General features: G+C 41.6%; 1 protein-coding gene across 1 annotated transcript; it reads right to left on the minus strand.

The window, feature by feature from the left end:
• On the minus strand, positions 1 to 23,646 carry GLE1 (GLE1 RNA export mediator). The gene is made up of 16 exons (XM_054007458.1): positions 23,530 to 23,646; positions 20,922 to 21,152; positions 19,084 to 19,209; positions 18,619 to 18,767; positions 17,176 to 17,236; positions 14,351 to 14,605; positions 12,782 to 13,010; positions 11,738 to 11,856; positions 10,359 to 10,428; positions 9,827 to 9,969; positions 8,667 to 8,857; positions 7,203 to 7,332; positions 6,638 to 6,742; positions 5,104 to 5,186; positions 4,864 to 4,927; positions 1 to 1,087 (listed from the first exon to the last, which is right to left on the minus strand). Exons 1-16 carry the CDS (start codon positions 23,626 to 23,628, stop codon positions 1,019 to 1,021), a joined length of 2,124 nt encoding a protein of 707 aa, XP_053863433.1. The 5' UTR covers positions 23,629 to 23,646; the 3' UTR covers positions 1 to 1,018.
• Between the last annotated feature and the right edge of the window lie 2,506 nt (positions 23,647 to 26,152).

Raw genomic sequence — 26,152 nt, forward strand, 5'->3', positions numbered from 1 at the left:
GGTGGGGGGGAGGTCAGACCAATTCTAAGCTAGATTTCATGTGGCGGATCATGGATGCACAGTTCCTTCTAGTTTCATGAACCTCACAGTAAAGATATTACACACATGCAAAGCCTTTAAAAAAATCCCCAAAACGAAAAGCAGCGAGCTGTTCTTCAGCAGCTATCATATTGCCTATGTAGCTGTAAAATCAAGTCTAACCCAGGTAAATAAGGAATGCTGCGTCAGTAGGAAAAATCAGAATTTCCAAGTTAAAACGAAAGAGCTGGTGATTTTAAGGCCTTCCCTGGGGAAAGATGAAGAGATCAATGCTGTCTCTAAGACCAAAGTGACATTTGACCAACATCAAATCAGCTTTGTTAACATAACCACCTCTTTTGCTGCTTTGGATTTTTAGGCAGCCAGATACAAAATGAATTTTCCTATGGGCTCCAATGCTGTTAACAATGAAACAATTTTAAAATACCTAATCACATAAAATGCAAAAATAAAGTTTTACAGAAGGATTTCTTACATTTAGACCTTAATATGACTAAAGTACTGAGGTATTTCTATTTGCAGTTTTATGTAAAACTGACAGATTGATCAATTCAGAGCAAAATTCCCATCTGAAAGCCATTGCTTACTGTAAGTAAACCCTGAAGTCTAATGGAGCATTTAGACAAGTTTATGCACTTGACACTTATTCACTGTACTTGTTCAAGATGTGAAGGAGCCTCTCATATTCCATAATACACTGCACAATAGAGTCCGTAAAGCTAATCAAATGCAAACAGATGGCTTAAAATAATTTGCAAAATAAGTTACATGAGATAAATTAGCTACTGAAGCTCCAAATTCTGTTCAACATAAAATAGGATCAAAGATGGGTAAAAATGTTTCAGTTGAAAATATCCACAGCATCCATGTAAATACAAATGTAAGATTTACATTTCTATGTATTCTTGTTCCTGAATGTAATAAGAAGGTCAGGAAATTCTCTGAACTCTTGTGAAGATGAAAATGGGAAGGAACCGACTTATGACCTCCAGAAGGAAGAAGGCAGGTAACCCTTTGGTAAAGGAATTTCCTTCCGCTGCAAACATTTCTAGGAAAAACAAAACAAAACCAAAAACCCAGTCATTTTAGAACCAATGCAAGCAATTCCAAACAATCAAAAGAGATCGGCTACATTATGGAAATATCTGCACTCAACAGGACTCAAGTTATACAGGAAACTCTTCCACTGAAAAAGCCTGGTATAAAAGCAAGAAAACAGATACAAGTCTTTGACCAAATTTGGCTGCCTCAAATTGACCACTGAATGAAAACAAATCAATAAGGGCCTAGATCCATGTTCTACTCACTAAACAGAGAAAATTAATGGTGTTAAAAAAAAAAAAAAAAAAAAAAAAAAACAGGAATACTGAATGCACAAGACCTCTAAATAACCCAATAATTTTAATGACCTCAGACTCATTTTAGACTCAGATTTTGAGGCCAGAAGGGACCATTGTGATCATCTAAGTCTGACCTCTGCACATTGAAGGCCACAGGATGTCACCCACCCACTCCTGTATTAGACCCCTAACCTCTGGCTGAGATACTGAAGTCCTTGAATCTTGATTTAGAGACTTCAAATTACAGAGAATCCACCTTTTACTCTAGTTCAAACCACCGTGTGAGATGGGCCTCATGCTGCAGAGGAAAAACCCCCATTGTCTCTGCCAATCTGACCCGGGGGAAAATCCCTTCCCGACCCCCAAGAGGGCAATCACTTGGACCATGAGTACATGGGCGAGACTCACCAGCCACACCCCTGGGAATGAATTCTCTGCAGTCCAGTGGGCCTGTGGCAGCCGAGGCCTCTCCCCAGCAGTCAGGGGCAGAGAGCAGGGAAGGAGCACAGTGCAATGGGCTCCAGCACCTGTCAGAGCCAGAGATCTCGGGGGGCCCTAGGGCCCCTGCAGCTTGAAGAAGTGTAACCAAAACCTAGCCTCTGTCATAGCCCTGTGAGTGATGTCACACCTGTCTCCACGGTAACAAGCAGTGGCGTCAACCTGACATCACACAGCATCCCCAAGGAAAAGGCAGAGCCTGGAGCCCACCAGCAGCAGGCCCAGGGTCAATGGGGTGTGTGTGGGGGGGGGGGGACATTTTGAACAACCTGTAACAAGCCTTCAACATATATTTCACATTTGCTGTTTTTTCTTATTGATACTATTTCATTTACTTGGTTTATATATTAATTTAAATTAAAGAAATGACATTTCAAGTTAAGAGAAAAAAATATTTTTGAATGAACCCACAGACATAGAAGCACCCAAGAATCTAGCAAGGAATCCATCTCCAATTTAAGAAATATTTATTTTCACATTTGTGTCTGAGAAACTCTTGCTGTATCCATTCCTAAACGTTAACTTTTAGAGTTGATAGCAACATAAGAATGGCCATACTGGGTCAAACCAAAGGTCCATCTAGCCCAGTATCCTATCTTCAGACAGTGGCCAATGCCAGGTGCCCCAGAGGGAATGAACAAGTAATCGTCAAGTGATCCATTCCCTGTCTCTCATCCCCAGCTTCTGGCAAACAGAGGCTAGGGACACCATCCCTGCCCATCCTTGCTAATAGCCATCGATGGAACTATCCTCCATGAATTTATCTAGTTCTTTTTGGAACCCTGTTATAGTCTTGGCCTTCACAACATCCTCTGGCAAAGAGTTCTACAGGTTGACTGTGCATTGTGTGAAGAAATACTTCCTTTTGTTTGTTTTAAACCTGCTGCCTATTAATTTCATTTGGTGACCCCTAGTTCTTTTGTTCTGAGGAGTAAATAACACTTCCCTATTTACTTTCTCCACACCAGTCATGATTTTATAGACCTCAATCATATCCCCCCTTAGCCGTCTCTTTTCCACACTGAAAAGTCTTAGTCTTATTAATCTCTCCTCATACAGAAGCCGTTCCATATCCCTAATCATTTTTGTTGCCCTTTTCTGAACCTTTTCCAATTCCAATACATCTTTTTTGAGATGGGACGACCACATCTGCATGCAGTATTCAAGATATGGGCATACCATGGATTTATATAGAGGCAATATGATATTTTCTGCCTTTTTATCTATCCCTTTCTTAATGATTCCCAACATTCTGCTTGCTTTTTTGACTGGCGCAGCACATTGAGTGGATATTTTCAGAGAACTATCCACAATGACTCAAAGATCTTTCTTGAGTGGTAATAGCTAATTTAGACCCCGTTATTTTATATGTATAGTTGGGATTGTTTTCCAATGTGCATTACTTTGCATTTCTCAACACTGAATTTCATCTGCCATTTTGTTGCCCAGTCACCCAGTTTTGAGAGATCCTTTTGTAGCTCTTCCCAGTCTGCCTGGGACTTAACTATCTTGAGTAGTTTTGTATCATCTGCAAATTTTGCCACCTCACTGTTTACCCCTTTTTCCAGATCATTTATGAATATGTTGAATAGGACTGGTCCCAGTACAGACCCTTAGGAGACACCATTATTTATTTCTCTCCATTCTGAAAACTGACCATTTATTCCTACACTTTGTTTCCTATCTTTTAACCAGTTACCAATCCATGAGAGGACCTTTCCTCTTATCCCATGACAGCTTACTTTGCTTAAGAGCCTTTGGTGAGGGACCTTGTCAAAGGCTTTCTGAAAATCTAAGTACACTATATCCGCTGGATTCCCCTTGTCCACATGCTTGTTGACCTCCTCAAAGAATTCTAGTAGGTTGGTGAGGCATAATTTCCCTTTACTAAAACCATGTTGACTCTTCCTCAACAAATTATGCTCATCTAGATGTCTGACAATATTGTTCTTTATTATAGTTTCAACCAGTTTGCCTGGTACTGAAGTCAGGCTTACAAGCCTGTAATTGACGGAATCACCTCTGGAGTCCTTTTTAACAATTGGCGTCACATTGGCTATCCTCCAGTCATCTAGTACAGAAGCTGATTTAAAATGATAGGTTACAGACTACCGTTAATTTCACATTTGAGTTTCTTCAGAACTCTTGGGTGAATACTATCTGGTCCTGGTGACTTATTACTGGTTTAGTTTATCAATTTCTTCCAAAACCTCCTCTAATGACACCTCAATCTGGGGCAGTTCCTAAAAAGAATGGCTCGGTTTGGGAATCTCCCTCACATCCTCAGCCATGAAGACCGATGCAAAGAATTCATTTAGTTTCTCCGCAATGGCCTTTTCATCCTTGAGAGCTCCTTTGTTTTTAAGTAAGAAAAGCACAAACTCCTGTGTCTCCTAGCTTCATATTTATTAAAACTAATAAATATTTGCAAGACACTTTCAAAATAAAGTATATTTTACATCTTTGCAAAATATTTCTTCAAAAGGATGCCTAAATGCAGTTGTGTGAACCGTAGTTCAAAAATCTCTGAAGGAGATTACCAGTTATTAAACGTATTTGCTCATATGGTATCTAGTCTGTACAGAAGACACTATGTGAACATGCACGTGTCTGAAGAAAGATAATTGCTATGAAATACAATGAATTAGTGGAGCCATAGATCTTGAACCTGGAGGTCTCCTCTCATTGCAGTATCAGTAATCCATTTATAACTGAAAGAATTTCCACCGAGAATCACATCCATTACAACTTTTTTGGGGGGACAGAGGGGCAGCTGAGAAGGGAGATGTTTTGGAGTCATAATCATCAAGAAGACTGAACATACTCAGTAACGAAGAAGCCATATAAGAACAGAGAATGCATCAAAAAGTCATAATCATGGACCTTTTGGGAATCAGAAGGCAGCCTGGGATTTGTTGACTGAACAATACCTCTTTAAGAAAGGGAAAAAATAGAGACTTTCAAGAATTTAAAGAGAATGCTTTACCTCCAAGAATTGCTTAAGCCGCATTAAAGACCCCATCTGTCCAGAGATGGTGATTGCTTCAATCCTGCAGGGAGAATAAAGGGGGTGAGCTCCAAAACACAAATAGAAAAACAGCCTTGTGTTATTTACATGAGGGAGAGCTCATGACAAATCTGGAGTGGGGGAGGATGAAACAACTGTCAGGAACACTAATGAACATAGATCTAAAAGGAAATGCTCCTAATTCCGAAAATGTCATACCTGTGAAAATAGTCTTCTCTGATAAGTAGCAGCATCTTCCAGAACTGGACCTGGTAGTGTTTCATGAGCGCATTGCCACACACCTGGTACACAAAACCATAAGGGTAACAGATCAGATTTCAAAACTGGGCCTTGTAATTGAGAGAGGACTCTTACAAATTTGTACAATACAAACTCCTCAAGAACTCAGGCAGTATAGTTTGAACACTGCTGGCAATCTGCATCGTGAATCACACTCCAGAAATTCATCTGCATTGCCACAGAACAAGAGAAGTCTCCAAATCCATTAGAACCCAAAAAGAAACATCTCAATTTCTACAGTGTCAGGGAATGAAGTGCCCATCACCAGTGACACAATTTCTGCAAGCATTTACCCCAATTTGCAGAGTTTTGTTCTCTATTATATTTGTTCATATTCCTGTATTTTAATGCCATATATTCCAAGTTAAGGAAGCTCAGCACATTCTCTTTCCCACCCCATCATCATCATCACCACCTTGTTGCCTCATCATTCACCCATGCACAGTCCATGGTGCCACCTTTGAGATCTTCTTCCTGTTCAACAATATCTCCCCAAAATAATTCTCTTCCTTACCCATTTTGCCAGTCCATTCTCTGGTCATGTCCCACTTTGACTATTATAGCAGCTTTTCAGCTCTCCCCATGGAGCCCATTCAAAATGGAACTATCAAGACCACATTTTTTTTGCCACTCTGACTATACCTCCCTGCTGTCACTGCCTTGCATCTCTATGGTAGCCTTCCACCTTCTTCTGCATGAAGTTCTCTGCTCCACTTTCAAGGCTCTACAGACTTCTGCCCTTATCTACAGGAACTTCTCTTGCTGTCTATACTCCATCCATGCTTCTTTACTGGCCTCAACTTGGTCTTCACCCATTACCAGTTTGGTGCCTTATTTACGTAGCTTCGTATCCTAGGATCAGTCTCTCAATTAATGCACACCAAGCTCTCCCCCTTTTTTGCTGTAAAAGCCCACCTGTTCTGTGAAGCAATTTAGTTAGGATGGCCATATGGCATAAAACGTTCTGCACTGTATTATACCAGCCAGTGCCAGGTCTAATTAAGTTTGGGTTTGCCAAGTATATGAAGAATAAAAATAAGGAATTAAAAATATTGATGAGCTTCATGTGAACTGCCTCAGCTGCTAAGGGACCAAGTGTAATAAAAAGTCAAACACTGCACTGTGGGAGTCCAGCTTTTTAAACAGATAAAACTGAAATCATATCACGGAGGGAATTAAGGACTGCATCTAGCAAGGGTCTCTGACAATATACATAAGCCTCCTTTCAAGAGCGTGGGGAGGGGTAGAGGAGGGGTGACGCTCGGGCCATTTATAAAGAACGGTCATGGCTTCAGCCAGCAGCATCTGAACATGCTAATCTTATATAGTAATGTCACCACTGTGTCTTATAGCACATTATTGAGGAGACGACCTAGGGCCAGACTTTTAGCCTAGTTGCTCATCCAACTTATTTATTTTGCTAGTGAGGCTCATGCCAGGTCACATCACTTACCTCTAAGAAATCAAAAAGAAGTGTAGCTGTCACATCAGAGAGAGGCTCCATGTTCAACATTTGAGCCAGCCAGCGCCATCCATGGCCCAGCCCATGAGGGTGAATCTAAAGGAAGAAAGCTACTCACTGCATGATTGATAATCTTGCAAAATATTGCCACCAAAAACATTACCAGATTTTTCTCCAGTTCCACTTGCTCTCCAAGGGACAGTTATTTTGGGACAGTACTTTGTGCATTTTCAGAATATTTTCTGATAAAGAGACCATTATAAACATGCAGACAAACCATTACTTTGTACTTTTAAAGGAATTTTTAAGAACAATTTCAAGACATACTATTTAAAATATAATTCATCAAAAGCTGGAACTGTTTTAAATTAGTCAATTTAAAAAAAAAAATCAGGTTGACAGTCCCTTTAAACATAGTTTCTCTCTATTCACAATGACTGGTTTAAACTCTGACTGGATCAGTTTTAAACCACATTTTAAATCAGTTTAGTCAACGCAGTTCCTATCCCAAGAGCTAGTGTTGTAATATAACATTTTTAAAGCGCTATTTACATACCACTTGTTTGTTTCCATAAGGCCACCGTAGTTGAATGATAGCAGCATAAAGACGGATCATTCCAGACATCCGTTTAAGGAAATTATCCTGCTGCTCGACCTTGGAATCCTTAACTTGATAACCAAGTATCCTGTGTATTAGAAGAAAGATATTCTAATATTAATACACCAAACCAGGTTAATTGATAAACATATATCCCTTCACCAGCAAAATAAATAAAAAGTTGGATAAGCAACTACGCTAAAAGTCTGGCCCTAGGTTCGCTCATCAGTAAGGTGCTATAAGATACAGCGGTGACAACTGAAAGTCTGAACAGCATAAAGGGGCATATGAATGTTTAGCATATTTGGCACATAAATACCTTGCAAGGCTGGTTACAACAGTGCCATGTGAATGCTTATCACTTTCAGAGACATTGTAAGTCAGAAGCGGACAGCATTATCTCCCATAAATGTAAACAAACTTGTTTGTCTTAGCGATTGGCTGAACAAGAAGTAGGACTGAGTGGACTTGTAGGCTCTGAAGTTATACATTGTTTTGTTTTTGAGTGCAGTTATGTAACAAAAAAAATCTACATTTATAAATTGCACTTTCACAACAAAGAAATTGCACAACAGTACTTGTATCAGGTGAACTGAAATACTATTTCTTTTGTTTATGTTTACAGTGCAAATATTTATAATCAAAAATAATATACCCTTGGGTTTCAATTACAACACAGAATACAATATATATGAAAATGTAGAAAAACATCCACAATATTTAATAAATTTCAATTGGTATTCTTTTGTTTAACAGTACGATTAAAACTGTGATTAATCGCATTTTGAGTTAATCACGTGAATTAACTACAATTGACAACCCTAAAAAATACTATTTCTTTTGTTTCTAATTTACAGTGCAAATATTTGTAATAAAAAATATGAAGTGATCACTATATGCTTTGTATTCTGTGTTGAAATTTAAATCAATGTTTAAAAATGTAGAAAACATCCAAAAATATTTAAATAAATGGGATTATTAACAGTGCGATTAAGACTGATTAATCGTGATTTTTTTTAATCTCGTGTTTAATCCTGATTACTTTTTTTTTAAATTGTTTGACAGCCGTGGTTGAAACACCATTTTTTGGGGGGTGGAGGTATTTTAGTGGCGATAGCATCCCCTTAAACAGCAGACAAACCAGTGACGCTGCTTCTAGACATGCCTGATCTCAGATTTCCAAGTAATCGCAAACATCAATGTAAAGCAATAAGGTTCTATTCATCTCTCTTTAGATTCTGTACTGGACAATTCAAAACTAGATCAGTAAATTATCCTTTGAGGAAGGCGGGGGGGGTGGGAAGAGACACGGTCAAATGAGGGTTAATGTAAGAAAACATGTATTTCTTCAGTTTCTCCACCGGCCACTAAATCTCAGCCCTTACAGAGCTCCAAAGAAGCCCCTTTATATGGAGAAGTTACCTCTGATACTCTTCTATGGGAGTCCCCTCCTTGAACGCAGGATAAAATGGTACAGAGTAGGGGCACTTTTTGTGCAGGTGAGCTAAAATGAGGTCTCCCACTCTGGGGTGCAATTCCCAGATTCCTGAAGCCACCACAGCAATTGGGAAAGCTGCCTCATGGTGAGAAGCCACTTCCTCTTCTCCTTGTTTCTGAAAACATTAAAGATACACCCCCCTTTCAAGTTAATGCTCAAAGACAACATTTTAATTTATTTTTTAAGTTTACATATATCCTTTACTGAAGGCTCCTAATACGTTCCACGGACATGCAGCTACCCGATATGGGAGGACAATACAATCTACATGTCTTTGCCAGAAAGAGACAGAGGCCCATAAACCCTTCTTCTCAGGATAAAGAAAATGAGTAAGTGATTAGAGGCAGTATTTACAAAAGCCTGTAGTTAAGGTTACACAAGTATTTTCATTCTAAAGGACCATTTTCAGATGCTTCTAATTTAACCAAGTTTACCCTTTGTGCTAGAATTCTGCACATTTGTGATCAGCACAAAAGCAAGGGTTACTGATTTATTTAAATCTTCAGCAAATGCAGTTAAAGCCATTTGAGAATGGAGAGTAGATAAAACACTCCCTTTAAAAAAAAAAGGGCAGCTTAATTTGAACAGCTATAGCCCCTCAATAGGAAGTGTTGGAAACTTGGCAAGGGCATAGTCCCTAGATTGCGGATGTGTGTTTCAGTGCCCCAGTGAATTCTTGTTTCAAGTTTTGCCAAGTTAAAAGGTTTTCAATAGTGTATTTTGAGCATGTGCATAGGTTCGTGCTATATGATATTTAGCATATCACCCTACATTCCACTGGTACTGCACACGCCTGTTTAAAAAAAAAAAAAAAAGTGCGTAGGGAGTAAGTTGAGGAGCCAAAAGGGGCCTTGCCTCCTTCCATAAGATATGAGCAAGTGCATAAAGAAGAAAGCAAGGCTCCTCTTTTCCCTGGGCCAAAAAAATATATCCCCCTTTTTTCTAATCAGTGTGAGCATAGCCTGGCAGGTGATAAGTTCCTGAGAGTTTTGTTTTCAATAGTTAAAGACACAGGTCATTATCACAGAGAAGCTCCAGAAACTTTGGCTACCCTCACCACCCCAATAAGATAAGGTGTCCTCACCACAAATTTCTCCGCCAGTTTGTAATAAACAAAATCCAGACCCTGTGGATGTTGAGTCACCGACACAGTTCTCCCTCCAGACTGAACAGACTTTCCAGAGAGAAGGTTATTGATTTTGTCAAATATCTCTCTTAGCTGAGAGCCTGTGAATATATCATCAATAGTGCATGGAGAGACAGAATATTAGGAAGTTGCCAACACGCAAGCCTCAACCAAACCACATCAGCCTCAGCAAAGCTAGCACCAGATTCTGAAGGGAGCGGGTCAGAGTTCTTAGGCCCCCATCCACTGTTAATATTTCTAAATCTGGTCACTAGAACTGAATTGTGCTAAAAATCAATGAGATCCCTCCCAACTGCAGAAAATACCCTGCCAACTGCAAGTAAAAGTTCAGATAGCAAAAATCGGGACTCCATGCACATTAGCTCTCCAATGTAATAGCAATGCAGATACAGGGCAGGCTTGGTGTTCCCCTCAGATATTTAGAGGGGAACAGCATCTCAGCTGGGATTGTTCTCGGCATTTTCCTGACCTGCTATGGAAGAAATCTGGCTCACTGGGATGCTGGCTGCTTTCTGGAGATCCATTCTGATATTCTTCACCTGTAGAAGATTGTAAAAAGCTGTTAAAAATCACTTCAGACAAGAGACCTGATCAAGCCCCAAGAGGCAGATCATCACAGGGAAGACACTTCTCATGGTGGCCCAATCCTACAAGAATGCATTCAGCACTAATGCCCACTGATGTTAATAGGAGTTAAGAGCACTCACACACAAAGGAGGCATTCAGGTCCTTGCAGGATTGGGCCCAAAATGCTGATCAAGCTCCACCCCAGGAACATACAACAGAGGATGAACTGTACATGGAACAGCTTCAGACTAATAAACGAAGAACTCCTTTTGAGACAGCAACATGCCAGTCTCCTACACAAAAAAGTTTTAATGCTTAATGGAGCCTCCTTGAAAATGAAAGGAAGATATGCAATTAGGACTTGATCACACGTCAGTCTGCCACAGTCATTGCTGTGCATCTTGAAAAGCCTGAGCATGAAATATCTGATTTTCCAAGATAGAAAACAAGTGTATGTGATGCATTGGGAGGGCAGGATCAAGTCTCCAGTGTCTAGGTTTTGCTCTGCTACAGCATTCTTTAATTGGAAATTGGATAGGTGCTCAGTCCTTAAGGCAGCCAGACCTTTTCCTGCAGTAGTTTAAAAAAGTACTATAACAGAGAAGTGTTAATAAAAATAAATTCCTGCGAAAGCACAGTAGCTGCTGCTTAACATTTTACTGTCTCAAGGTTTCAGCTTCATTGAAACCTAAAAGCTTCATTGAATCAATGTAATTTGTCAATACTCCTCCCACACCTGAAGTTATTATAATCCATTAGGGAATATTGCTTGCTGTGGAAATTTACAATTTACATACGTGATGTGAGAGGCACAAGTTGAATTAAAAAAAGGACAACCGTTTTCTCACCAGAAATGAGAGAAGAGATGCAGAAACAGGGTTGTTTAAAGGAATGTTTTTTAAAGTCTTTTGTGGCATTAGCTACTGTTTAAGGACTTCCTGGCAGCCCCAACTCCAAGTTATTCACTTTTTTGGGTTTAAGCTAGATTACAATATACACAGGCCAAAAATCTGCTTTACAGCAGACTTTCAAAATTTTTCCTCGCCCTCTTAAAGAAAAGGATTATTTTTGACAGGTGAATAAAACATTTATTCTTTCATCATAATCTTGTTAAAAGGTGGATGAGTAGGTTTTGCATGTGGACTGGTAAGTTTTCAGGACCATTCTGAAGGCTGCTTTACATCCCACTCAAGAGAAGTATTAGACAGTAGAAAGACAGGGGAGGGAGGGAGAGAGTTTTCCTAACAATATTGATCATTTGGATTTGTAAAGTTGCCATACCTGATTGTCTTTGCAGTCAGTCAGTCCACTAAAGGAAGCGACACACTGGTCAGAGGCATCCTGCAATTGCTGGTACCACTGCATTGTGCTCTCCTCTGCCTTAACCTGAAGTCCTAATACTAGACAAGAAAAGCAGTCACAGGAAAACAAACTATTACCACAACAAAAACATCAGAAATTCTAATGTCCTACAAAAATTGTCAAGACTCAGGCTTGGTCTACACTAAACCCCCAAATCGAACTAAGGTACGCAACTTCAGCTACGTGAATAACGTAGCTGAAGTCGACATACCTTAGTTCGAACTTACCGCCGTCCAGACGCGGCAGGCAGGCTCCCCCGTCGACTCCGCGTACTCCTCGCGGCGAGCAGGATTACCGGAGTCGACGGGGAGCACTTCTGAGTTCGATTTATCGCGTCCAGACTAGACGCGATAAATCGAACCCAGAAGTTCGATTGCCTGCCGCCGAACCAGCGCGGTAAGTATAGACAAGCCCTCAGAAGTTCTGAGCAGCTGTTGTTCTTCAGAACCAAATTTAGAAAGTCAATTATACCAGACTAAGGCTTTGCAAATTGTACAAAAGTCCACCCTTTGAAGACTGATAGCCCCTGTGCCTAGATTTTTTGAACTTCAATTACAGCCAAACAGTAAGCCATTCTAGAGGCCTTTCTGGGCCCATGTGGTAGCAGACGTGAGGAATTAGAAATGGCTCCCTTTAATAATCCATGCATGTAACCCAGCACACATTGTCCCACAAGGTTCTCCCCTACTCTATTAACGATCTGCGTCCCTCCTGTCCCAGCATGATGTGTATTGTCCAAAAATGACTGGTTTTGCTTCAGTTAATATAACCAGTTTATGAACCATCAATTTCAGTGTCAATGAAGCTTTCTGCCAGGAATCCTGTACCCACATTAGCTCTACTTGACCTGAAGCCTATCCATGGTGATGCTCCCCCAGCCTGTGCATTTCTGAACCAGTGTTTAGCCTGGCAGCCCAGTGGAGTTCAGTAAAGTAAGGTAGGTCTCACTGGTGCTGGACCTACCTTCCTTCTGCTCTTTTCCCCGCGGATGTTGTGCAGGGACTGGAGTCTGGGCCTTCAGCTGCTCTTGTTTCTGTAACTCCTTCTGCCTCTCTCTCTCCTCTTCTTCATCCCGCTTCCTTTTCTCTTCCAAAGCTGTGGCAATTTCTTGTTGCATGCTAGATATTAACCCTCGCATTTCCTGCAGTGCTCGCTCAGTGTTGGCTACATCTACCTGAGTAGGGAAACCTCTCTACCAGGAAACAAGGAAAAGGCAAATTAAAGTTCCCCCTACCAAAAGGCCAATTGAGGGCAGGCTGCCCCAAGAATGGCACCTACATACTTTGTGTAGAAGCTGTGAACCTAACACACATGCTGCCTACTATCCCCAACATGCAATGGCAGCACCATTCCACTAGAAAGCCCAGACTGCCTCCTTCAGAACCAGTGATTAATTCACACCACCAGTCAAGAGATGCAAGTTCGTGGCCTTTAGTCACTTCCTGGTACACAACGGACAAGGCAGAATTTCCGCCTCCTACACTGTGTAAACCAATTACTGAAGACTTCTACTTACACTTCTACAGTCAAGCTCTAGAAACAGAAAGGGATCCACTGCAAAGCAGCAAAATAAGTGGCATTAGTTTAACACCATTTTACTTATTATAACTAAGGAAAAATAACCACCTTTGCAAACCCAACACAGACACAGAATCTAGTGAAGGGGCCAGACAAGACTCTCAATACATTAGTTCCATTAACAGGGTTGGGTAACACAACAAAAAGGGATCATGCTAGAGACGCAAGTCCATGTAGTCTGAATATCCATTTCCCTTTAACCCCACTGGGAAGAGGGCTATTTCAAATGTCAGCTAAAGCTGAAGTTACAAGACATTTATGATAGACTGGAATTGAGAACCAGCCGAGCCCATGCCAAATTTTAGAAGTGTGTCATTGGTTTACTCTGTCTCCCACCTTTCATACAGAGAAGAGTAGTTTTGAGAGAAAACCTAGATGCTATAGGAAAGCTTGTGAATGCTGGAACGTACTAAACACGTTAACATTTTACAGTATATTTAACATCAAGTATCACTTCTCCAGTAAAAATCCCCATAAATTTAAATAAGCCTTTTTCAAGGGAGCATCTAAAGTGAATTGAAAAAAGATTCTCTCTCTTTCAAGAACTGCACCTACAAGCTCATCTGTGACAACATAATATCTCAAAGTGCCCCTCGACTAGCTGACTTAGGGCTGGTCCACACTAACCCCCCACTTCGACCTAAGATACGCAACTTCAGCTACGTGAATAACGTAGCTGAAGTCGAAGTATCTTAGTTTGAACTTAGCGCGGGTTCGGACGCAGCAGGCAGGCTCCCCTATCGACTCCGTGTACTCCTCTCGCGGAGCAGGAGTACCGGCGTCGACGGCGAGCACTTCCGGGATCGATCCATCGTGTCTAGACAAGACACGATAAATCAATCCCAGAAGATAGATTGCTTACCGCCGGACCCGGAGGTAAGTATAGACCTACCCTTAGTGTCTCCTTTCAAGGAATGAGAAGCTAATTTAAAAGGAAACCTAGAACCTCATTACCTCACTAGTGGTGCGAATGAGCCCTGACACGAGCCCGCAGATCTGGTTGCCACGGTTACTGAACCCTGAGAGATCTATCCTTGGCAAGTCTTTATGTCTGTAGTTGGGGTCAATCTGCTGGTTAAGCTGCAGCACCTCTTCCTGGATGGAATAGAGGCGACGCAACCTTTCCTGGCCTTCTTCCTTGCGCAGACGCTCCAACTCCTCCTGACGCTGCCTCTGCTGTTCTGCTTCACGAAGTTTCAGGTTTAGAATCTGGAGAGAGGAGGGAGTGACAGTGTAAAGCTAAGCTACATAGATAAAGCTTTTCTCACAACACTATCTACACAGTTCCTGCATGCTACCCACAAGCAAAGATGCTCAGGAAAATCTGGTTAAAAACTACATTCCAGTCACCCCACTCCTCTTGCTGGCCCTGGTTTAAACCTCCACTGCAGAAATTCTACAGAGCCTTTAACAGCATGAGCCAAACTACAGTATACTGCTGCTGTTACCATAGGACTCAATGTTTCTGGAGGCAGCAACAGTCTCAGGGAGAGTTTGAAGAATTCAGTCCAAATATACTCCCTACCTAGAAAGAAAGGTTTTAGCAGCATCCAAAGGAAAGACAAATCCTGCCTGCCCATAATATACATTGACTGCTGCCGAGCAATACCAGCTGGAACTGTCGTGTCCCAACGTGTATCTCAGACTGTTTGGCAACAAAGGGACCAGCAGCATGCACAAAAAGCAAAAGCATATTCAAGTTCCTGATCATCAGCCTTGAGGTTCACAAATCAAACTGCAGGTAGTTATCAGTACTGCAGCTGGGTAGGAAATGGAAATGGCTTTCCTGTCCTGAAGGGTGGTGGGGGAAAAAAAAAAAAAAAGATTTAAAAAGTTTTTCCCTTCCACGTCAGGATGAAACAGGGAGCTTTCCAATTTTTTTTGTAGAAAATTGGAGAGACCCACCACAGAATAGCCAATAGCTCAGTGGTTAGGTCTCCCTCATCACAGGTGAGTTCCCTAACCACCAGGCTCTTTGCTATTGGGGGAATGGGTCTCTCTCAACCTCTCCTGTTGGAGTTGTTCCACTTTGTATAAAATATTCATTGGCCAAAGAGAGAGAGACAGACAGACAGACAGACACTGAAACTGATTCAGTAACCTAGTGGTTAGACCACTCATCTGCAATGTGGGGGAGACAGGGACTTGAATCTGTGAATCCCTAACCACTGGGCTAACAAGTCAGACAGACAGACTTTCCCTATGCCTCTCTCCTATCTGCACCTCAGAAGTCTTCCCGATGAACGTTTCACTGAACTTTCCTGAAAAAAGTTTCAGGTCTGACAAATCAGCATTTTCCAACAAAAAATGTTTTATTGAAAAATTCCCCACCAGCTCGGAGGCTATTTTGGAGCACTGGTCTGAAATAAAGAATATGAAACTGAGTAAGGACAAGTGCATAGTATTTCACTTAGGAAGGAAAAAAATCAAATGCACAACTACAAAATGGGTAATAATTGGCTAGGCAGTGGTACTCCAGAAGAGGATCTGGAAGTTACAGTGGATCACAAATTGAATATGAGTTAACAATGTGATGCAGTTGTGAAAAAGGCTAATATAATTCTGGGGTGTATTAACAGTAGCCTCATATGTAAGACACAAGAGGTAATTGTCCTGCTGTACTCTGCACTGGTGAGGCGTCAGCTGGAGTGCTGTATCCAGTTCTGAGCACCGCACTTTAAGAAATATGTGGACAAACTGAAGAGAGTCCAAAGGAGAGTATAAAGACAAAAAAGGTTTACAAAATCTGACCTGTGAGGAAAGGTTAAAAAAAACTGGTCATATTTAGTCTTGAGAAAAGAAGGCTGAGGGGAGACCTGGTAAGTCTTCAAATAAGTTAAGGACGGTTATAAAGAGGATGGCGATCAATTGTTCACCTCCACTGAAGGTAGGACAAGTAGTAATGGGCTTAATCTCTAGCAAGGAAGATGTAGATTATATATTAGGATTTATTTTTTTTTTATTTTTTTTTTTTTTTTTAAGTATAAGGATAGTTTAAGTACTGGAATAGTCTTCCAAGGGAGGTTGTGGAATCCTCATCATTTGAGGTTTTTAAGAACAGGTTGGATAAACACCTGTCAGGAATGGTCTTAGGTATACTTGGTCTTTCCTCATTGCAAGATGACTTATCAAGGTCCCTTCCAGCCCTACATTTCTATGATTTTACAGCAAAACACATACTGCTTAATATTATTTATTTTACTTTAAATGGTTTTAATGGATTATAGTAAATTTAAGCCATAAAATAGTAGTAATTTCAATTTTAAATCTATTGATTTTTAAAAAGAAAATTTTGAAAAAATCTGATCAGGACACACAAGAATGGTACACTTCTCTGTTTATACATTGAACTAAAAGGTTTACTACCACAGAACACAAGTGAAGGGTGGACAACATCTCCTGACAAGTTGGGTTACAATGCCTCAGTGGCTATGGACATTGTCTTCAATAATTATATATGAAGGGCTAAAGCCCTGGTCCATCTGAGGTCAGTAGCAAACTACCTTTCATTTCAACTATGATTCAGCCATGAGTGAAATGTAACTGCTTCTATTCCTGCAATATAGCAGAACGTCCTTAATGATGAACATTTCACTGGAATATCTGCATTCCGATGGGGGTGTAGCAAGTATGTGGGGCAGCCCTGCAAAGTACATTTTCACTCTACATACGTGTTACGCTAGGCATCACTAAAGCAGTTAAATCTGTGCAAGTCCTAGCTTCCAAACACAGGCCAATCACCCTTCCTTGTAATAGCACTACCCTTCCTAAGCTCAGACCTTTGCTCTGTGTCGATGTTCCTCTTTCAACTTCTCCTGCTGACCCTGGGCCTCCCTGGAGCTGAAATACAAGCAGAAGAAAATGAGGGACTATTCTGTTCTTCAAAGGACTTTGAAGGATTCCTCACCCCCTTCCCCAAGACATGCTCCAGATGAAGTACAGTCTATGGACACACCAGAGAGGCTATTTTAAAATTGGTTTAAAGGAGAACTCCATCAGATGCAGTCTCTCTTCATCCACTTACTGAAAGCTGGAACCACCTGAAAACCACCTTGAAAGATAAATATCAGTAGGACAGTAAATGCAAAGATGCTGCATATGAGATTTTCAAGCATAAGTCACAGAAGTGTCAACCCCAGAGTCCTGACAAAATTTCAAAAGGTGAGTTACACTCTCCATTCTTGAAATATCAATTAGATACAATCATCTTCACTTCCTGTCCTGAACTACTGCTGTGTACTGTTACATAGATGTCTCTTAACACCTCAAAGTTCCTATTTAGTTTGCATAGGGTCCTATGGAAAAAAAATAGTATGTGAATCTGTAATTAAAGACCATCATAACGCATATCCACAAGGGGTCCAAATTAAGGCATTTTCTAACTTTTAAGTGCTTTACTTTGCAACCTTAATCGTGTGCGTGTGAGTGAGAGAGATTTCCTAGGTTTTAAAAAACAGCAAACTGAAAAAACAAATGTCAACACATGTGGATCATCAGCAGGGCTGGAACCTTCAGATCCACTGCAGTGACCTCTGCCACTTGATCTTACAGAGTAACGGATAGCGAATAACCATCTACGATTGTTATTTGAACCAGCACTGGAGGGGGATGAGACATTTTGCCAGCATATTTCACAGATATTTGCTGATGGCAAAGAAACAGTGTGATTCAGGAATCTTGGGTTCCGTTCAGGGTAGATTGAAATCTTAAGCACAAGGCAGACCCCTGGTATGGAAAACTTCAGACTAAACAGCTAAAGCTTCACAAAATTAAAGCAATTGAAAATAGCATCTTAGAATGGTAAGTGTTGGGCAGCCTTAATAATAGGTAGTGCTACCAGCTCAGCCTCCAATAGAGAATACTTGTATCAATAGATAGCGAGTCAACTTTACACTTTAATACCCATATGTAAGGCAGCAAGTGACTTCCATGCACTTAAATTCTAAACCATAATGTTACATTAACTTTTCTTTACTTGTAAAAGCCATGTGCACATTTGTTTGAGCGTAGGATCACAAAGGATAGTCTCTTGATGTATGATATTCAACGAGACATACAAAAACATCTACTGGGTACCAATTCATCCACAAACCTCAATAGAAAGTAGCTCTATTTTAATAGGGTTACAGATCCAAGAATCGAAACTCTCAATTTAGTCAGTCTCCAACACCACAAGTTAGTTGTTGCATTTCTAAGAGGTCACATAAGAGAACTACCCTTACCTCTTCTCCATCACTTCCTGCAGGTCCTGGTATTCCTGGTGCTGTTTTAATTCCTTCAGCTCATCAAAGCGCTTCAGCTGCTCACTCGCCATATCAGAAACCGCTCTCACCACCTGCTCTTGCTGCTCCTGCCGCTGCCTGAGCCCCTCCTGCAGATTGCAAGGAGAGAGGAAGAGCCATTCACATACACTATGCATTTTGAGCACAGCCCTGCTGGCTTCTAATGAAGGGAGTAGGCTCTGGAGGGCCAGATTTCACATAAACAGCCCCACCAGAGACAGGAACTGCGCTACAGTAATCACTGGGATCTGCATACAAGATAATGCAAGTGAAGCAGCACAAATTAGGCCAAGATAACCCCTACATTAAAATATGTTTATGGTTATCTGCTTGTCCCACTAGTTTTGGTGGAACATTGTCACATTTGGCTACATAGTACCCCAGTGATTCAACATGCCTTGTTACCTTTCCTTTCAACCTATGGACCTCCTCGTACATCCATATGCAGCCTTCCACCTCTGTAACTTTAGATGGTAGAACCAGAAGATGGACTTCATGGTCTGTCTCCAGCAGACTAAGATTTTCATTGCCCTGTATGGACAGCAGAACAAACCAAGTCAGTGACAGATTAGATCAGTAAGTTATGCAGGAAACTAGGTAAACTGACAATCTTTCTTTAGAAAATAGCATGCACCATAAGAGATAAAGGAGTCAAAGCAGACTAATGCCTATCTATCTAAAGTTCTTATACAGCTCCCATCTCCACAGTATTTGAGTGCCTGACTATCTTTAATGTATTTATCCTCACAACACTCTGCGAGGTAGGGAAATATTATCCCATTTTGCAAATGGGGAACTGAAGCACAGAGAGACTAAGTGACTTGCTCAAGGTTACATAGGAAGTCTGTGATGGAACAGGGAATTGTATCCAGGTCATTAAGTTTCCTGTGTCTCTTGTATTTAGCTTTAGATAAAAGGAAAGTGACTGATGGATCTTCAAACTATTCATTATTCTATAACTTTCATCAAGGAAACTAAATAGCAACAAATTTAATCTTGCCTTACACAATCTCTCCAAAACCTCTTGCCCTCTTCATTGCAGAACTTAAGAAAGTCAGCATTATTTTTGAGGCAAGGAGACCAAAACTGAATGCAATATTCAAGGCAAAAGCATGTTAGTGATTTATACAAAGACATATTGGTATTAAAATGCCAACTATCATGCTTTTAGCAATTAATGGTTGCTATCCATTAAGTACAAAACAGTTAACTGTCCATAATAAAATCTTCCCTAAGTCTCTAAATTAGCTAGCATCTCACAAAATGCACGCAAATCTCAAATTCATTCCCTGGATGTGAATTACTTTGCAGATATCTGTTTTAAGTGGCAGCTGATATTTTAGATGCCTGAATATCAAGTCTGAAATGCTCTGAAAAGATGTAGATCATGTTGCTATGTTGATTAAAGGTTTGCAAATCTATCACCTTTTCTTGAGTTATAAATATTTAGCAGGCCCTGGGAAAATTAAACAGGCGCTGGGAAACCCCACTTATAGCCTTCTTGTACCTAGAGAAATGGTCACTTACACTCATGCTGCTTTCTAACACTAAGCAGTATTTAAATCATGGTAGAACTTCACCAGATGCTCAGATCCACGTGGCATTGCTCAAGATGGCTTCCTCAGTAAGTTTTCATAATTCTACAGGCCAAGCAGCTGCAAAAAATCTCCTAACTCAATTTAACTGTTAAGAAATTAAGTACTTTGCTCTATAAGAAAAGCCAATATGCACGTTCTCTTTTTGCCACCCCATTCTACATCCTATCTTCAAAACTTAGCTGTGAATTGTCCTATTTCCTTTCTACTCTACCTTGTAACAGGGGCCTAACAGCTGTAAGCAATTTGGTAGGACTTTGGAGAGCAAGCAGGAGAAAGCACAAGAAGTACCCATTCATTTTCATGAAAAGACTAGATTTACCCCATAGTCATCCTTCCTCCATATTACTATGTCTCATAATGACAGTCTGGAGAGCTATTATAGTCTAGCTAACATTTTTATACTGTCAAATGGAGTTTACATCTGGCCCAGCAGGAGATGTTATTGAAGAAAGATGTCACTCACCATTCCAACTCACTATTTCCCAGTCAACCTATCCAAGAAGCTGAATACATTCACTGCCAGAACAAATTAACACATTAGTACTAGTAGACTATTGGATCATCCTTGATCAAGCAGATTAAGGCTACAGACCACCATGCTCTTTCCCTAGCTGCTTATATATGGGTTATTAGTTAACTAGCTACCTTTGTTTCACTGGGTGCTGCAGATGAAAGTGGTGAGGAGCGCAGCTGGCTGGCAGGAGAAGTGGTCTTTGCAAGGGAGAGCGGCTGATCATCTGTAGGGGGAATGGATTCACTGGGTGTTGAACTTCGGGAGAGAGGTGTTTCCTGTAGAGATTGGGAGATCACTCGATCCAGCACCCAGCCAGAGTAGGAGGACAACTTGGGAGGGGACCTGCATCCTTCCAAAATATCCTGGAGAGGGGGAGAGAATTTCTTCTATAAGCATGTAAAATATCAAAGTAATCAACAAAACGCAACAGTTTAATTTTAAGGAAAAAAATCAGATCTTGAAAAAGCTCTGAGCAAGTCTCATTCACAAGGCTTCATTGTGCAGATACCAATGTTAAATCATATTATTGTGCCAGCCTCAATACCCCATTTGTCCTCTTCTCCTACAAACTTCTCCATGCTTATTTCCTTGCTGCCCCCTACGCATGGAACGCCCTTCTTGAGCTGGCCCCCACAGCCACTTACCTTCTCCTCACTTAAATCACTCCATAGGATCCACTTCTTCGATATTATGCCTACAAGAAGCCAGCTAAGTGTATGTCTACACTAGAAAGGCTGCAGCTGCATCGCTATAGTGTAGAGAGGCATTATCCTGTCACTGTAGTTAATCCACCTCTCTAAGATGCAGTGGCTAGGTCGATGGAAGAATTAGTCCGTTGATCTAGCTGCGTCTACACTGTGGTTTAGGTCGGTTTAACTACGTCTGTCAGCAGTGTGAATTTTTCATACCTTGAGCGACATAGCTAGGATGACCTAAGTTTTAGGTACAGACTGGGCCTTAGTCATCTACTTATTTATTTCACTTATCCCATAAGTAACTACTCATGTATTCGAGGCAAAGGATCAAATGGTAGGAAGGGGAGATATAAGGTGGAACTGAAACTGGGTACTGTTGCGGATCAAAAAGAAAATGAATGGGAGGGGAGAATGCAACATGTTTAATTTGTCATCAATCAACATTGCTCTGATCGTCTTGCTTGTCTGTTGTATTCCGTTTACCACCCTCATCTTTGTCGCAATATAAAAAAAGACATCTTATAGGGCAGACACTGTACTTTTTCCTCTGTTTGGAAAACACCTAGCATAGTCAAGGTGTCATTACAATTTAGTTAATCTACCGATAGATTTGGGAGCAGTTATGGAAAGAGCCAAAGAAAGGTCCTGAGGAGAAGTAGTTCAAAAGGAAGTTTTATACACAAGGAGTAGCAGTGTTCTAAAGGCCAAATGTACTGGCCACATATACGCAACCAAATCAAAAGCCCCCCAAACTAGGATCCCTGGCTAGTAGCTCCATTAGTGCATACCAACAAGGGACCTACTCACCAGGCAAAACATTAAAAATAGATTTGTCTGTAGCTACCAGATATGCAGCAACACCACTTAAGAAAAAAGGGGACCCTGCCGTCAGCCCAAGTCTGAAGTTTTATTTAATATTGAACAGGGTGAAAAAATCTCTCAAAAAGCTCATCTTACTGGAAACAAACTTTGCACTTCAGAGATCATTACCAATGATCAGAGGTTAACTAATACACTGGGTGGGAGGGAGGCAGAAATCAGCTATTTCATTAATTGCTTTAAAAATGAAGCTAAATGTAAAGCTGTAATATTTAGGGTTTTGGGGACAACAATAAGAACTAAGTAGTAGCCTGAAGGGCCAAAAATTTTCAGAGTGAAATCTTTATATAAGCCATCAACTATAAATTACTGCAAACAGGATTTCAGACAGCACCAGTCAGGACACATGCACAAAGTAGTGGGTCATAGAGCCACTGTTTACAGCAGTGGGTCTTAGTCTGCAAGTTGCCAAATATTTTTTATAAGTGACCAAACAAGATTGGGTAAGAAGTCAAACTATTAAAATCCATGGAGATCTAGCTATCTCAGAGGGCAGGAAGAGACCCTGAAAGGTCATTGAGTCGAGTCCAGCCCCCTGCCTTCACTAGCAGGACCAAATTGTGATTTTGCCCCAGATCCTAAAATAGCTCAATGGTCTGAGCATTGGCCTGCTAAGCCCACAGTTGTGAGTTCAATCCTCAAGGGGGCCATTTTAGGATCTGGGGCAAAATCACAACTTGGTCCTGCTAGTGAAGGCAGGGGGCTGGACTCGACTCAATGACCTTTCAGGGTCTCTTCCTGCCCTCTGAGATAGCGAGATCTCCATATATTAAAATCCAGGTGAACAAGTAACTAAAACTGATCACCCAAGCAGGGCTGGCCGGGAGCGGGTCCAGCCCCCCCGCCCGTGTGTGGTGGTGGTGGTGGGGTCCCCGAGCAGGGCTGGCCGGGAGCGGGTCCAGCCCCCCCGCCCGTGTGTGGTGGTGGTGGGGGGTCCCCGAGCAGGGCTGGCCGGGAGCGGGTCCAGCCCCCCCGCCCGTGTGTGGTGGTGGTGGGGGGGGGTCCCCGAGCAGGGCTGGCCGGGAGCGGGTCCAGCCCCCCCGCCCGTGTGTGGTGGTGGTGGTGGTGGGGGGGGTCCCCGAGCAGGGCTGGCCGGGAGCGGGTCCAGGCCCCCCCTGTGGGGGGGGGGGAGGGTCCCCGCCGCGCTCCCCCGCTCCGCACTCACCTCACCCCGCAGCAGCCAGTCCCGGGAGTAGCTCAGCTGCCCCTTGCTGGAGCCCTTCAGCGCCTCCAGGGTCTCCCAGCGATACCGCTCGGACGGCATCTCGGCCCAGCCTAGAGATCACCAGCCCCGCCCACAATGACCTTTAACCCCCCCCGCACACTCCTTCCGCTTCCGGACCCCTGCGGCTCTCCTCCCCTCCTCGCCCAGAGGTCCGCTTATGTGGATGCAGTTGCAAAAGCCAGCCCTTCTTTTAACTCTGAGGAGGTGGGAAATTACACATAGCAGACTTGGCCCAGAAATGCCTGAGGTTTTTCCTGTTAATTTTATGACAGATTAGAATCTGCATCACCTCTTTCTTCCCTTACTCCTAAAGAGAGAAATAAATGTAAGAGACGAGTCTCTCTCCTTAAGGGATAACACCCTCAGAGAGTGATGTCACTATTGCTCCTGGAAAAAAGATCCCTGAGGCAAACGATGACCCATGTGGTATCTAGTATTTAGCCTCCGCCTCCTGGGATTACACTGTATAATTTCACTTTTGGCAAATTAGGAATAAAGGTCCTTCTGTGGCAGGTTGACTCAAAGTTTGCCATGGTCCTGGCCATTGAGAGCACAGATCTCTCCACTAGCATCCATTTTAAAAAGGTGATAAGCGTGCAGCAACCGCCAGTCTGTCAGAACCACCCACTCAGATCAAAAGACACTAAAGGAATCTTTCAGAGTATGGTGAAAGATGTACATTAGCATCTTTTGATCAGAGTGACTATTTTACAACAGAAAAACTTCAAAAACAGACTCCAACGAGAGACTGCTGAGCTGGAATTGATATGCAAACTAGATGCAATCACTTTAGGATTGAATAAGGACTGGGAATGGCTGAGCCATTACAAACATTGAATCTATCTCCCCTTGTAAGTATTCTCACCCTTCTTATCAAACTGTCTGTACTGGGCTATCTTGATCATCACTTCAAAAGTGTTTTTTCCCCGCCCCACTCTTACTTAATTGACCTCTCAGAATTGGTAAGACAACTCCCACCTGTTCATGGGGTGGGTGGGTGTGTCCTCCATATATGTTCCATCCTGTATGTATCTGAAGAAGTGGGCTGTAGCCCATGAAAGCTTATGCTCTAATAAATTTGTTAGTCTCTAAGGTGCCACAAGTACTCCTGTTCTTTTTATGTAGATTAGGAGTGAGGACTTCTGAGTTCTAGCTCTGGTTCTGGCACAAATTTCACAAGTGACCTTGGACTAATAATTAAATTGCTCTCTGCCTCAGTTTCTTTATCTGTAAAATGGAGATAATACCAACTGGAGGAAGAAGGCTAATGGCATGCTGAATGTTTACATTGCTTCAAAACTCTGCTGCACATTTTTAAAGTACCTTCCTCTCCCGGGGTGCATAATGACCAAGTTTACTTTTCTCTGGAGCATCTGGTATACTTCTATCAGAAGGATATTAAGACAAATAGAGCAGGGGAATTGTCATGTTTCATATTAGTGTACTATCCCTTGTCCCATTCCTGCAGCAGCTTTGTGCTTTGAACTGCACTGAGACCATGGGAGTTCCATTCATAAAATGGATGGAGCATTAGGCTCCTTACCAAGGAGTACACACAGAAGCAAAAAAGAAAGGGATGCCTACATGATGAAATCTAACGAGACAACCTGAACTAAATGAACTTAGAACAGAAAACTGAACTGTGACAGCAATGTATGAAAAGTAAAACAAATTCCAACTAGAGAACAAATAGGATCTCAGATTAACTGCTGCATGATAATGCGATACTGCATCTAAGAGGCAGATGCAGTACTTAGAAATCCCACCCCAACTGCATAAATGTGGAGCTGGGTATTCCTGTGGGAGAGAACACTGATAGACTAGGGATTCACTCAAAAATAATGCTGGGAGGTTGACAGTCATGAAAGACTTCAACTGCAACAGAACAAGAGTTTTGTATGCTTATGGAAGTGAGCCAACTCTGTCTAAAGAGACATACAGTGCCTCTGTATGTCTCTTTAGAGACAGAATGATACAAACACCAAGGAAGCTGCAACACATGGAACATATGAAGGAGCCAACATTTTCATTTCCCACAACACAAGAGAGCAGAGAAAAGCACTGGACCCTATTAAAAATCACAAGACACAGAGGGCCTTTTTCCTTGCTTCCTTTGGCAAATGTAAAATTCAAAGTCTGGGATACGTGGGCAATTGAGACCTTAACACTTCTTGATTCAGAATGACAGGACTATGGTATTTTGTGCTGGAGCTAGAGGCTAAAAACTGAAAAATTAAGAACTGATTTTCTTGATTTTATCATACATTTGACTATCAGTGACGACTGCTTTCTCCCCCCCTTATTGTAAGGATTCATTTCCCCTCAAGCAACTGCAGCATTATCCCTAGTCTCGTGAACAAATTTATGTATTTTGAGCACCAGTGCTGATGGCTGAAAGGTGTATTAGTTTTAATCATCTTTAAAACAAGATTAAATTTAAAAAATCCATGAATTTCCTTTGAGACATTAGCTCCTACAAAACACCAGCAGCATGATGAGGGGAACGACAGTGGAAAGATAATGAGACAATTTACAAGATGAAGTGTCAACCCCAGAAATAACA

Source organism: Malaclemys terrapin, chromosome 17 (assembly GCF_027887155.1).
Source record: "Malaclemys terrapin pileata isolate rMalTer1 chromosome 17, rMalTer1.hap1, whole genome shotgun sequence".
Lineage (NCBI taxonomy): Eukaryota > Metazoa > Chordata > Testudines > Emydidae > Malaclemys > Malaclemys terrapin.

Bases quoted from the DNA above. Each gene is read 5' to 3' on its own strand.
- GLE1 (XM_054007458.1), bottom strand. From the start codon at position 23,628: ATGCCGTCCGAGCGGTATCGCTGGGAGACCCTGGAGGCGCTGAAGGGC. The intron at 18,768-19,083 runs GTAACAAGGCAT...TGCAATCTGCAG, and splicing joins TCCATAGGTTGAAAGGAAAG to GAGGGGCTCAGGCAGCGGCA. The intron at 4,928-5,103 runs GTATGACATTTT...TTCTCCCTGCAG, and splicing joins AGAGAAGACTATTTTCACAG to GATTGAAGCAATCACCATCT.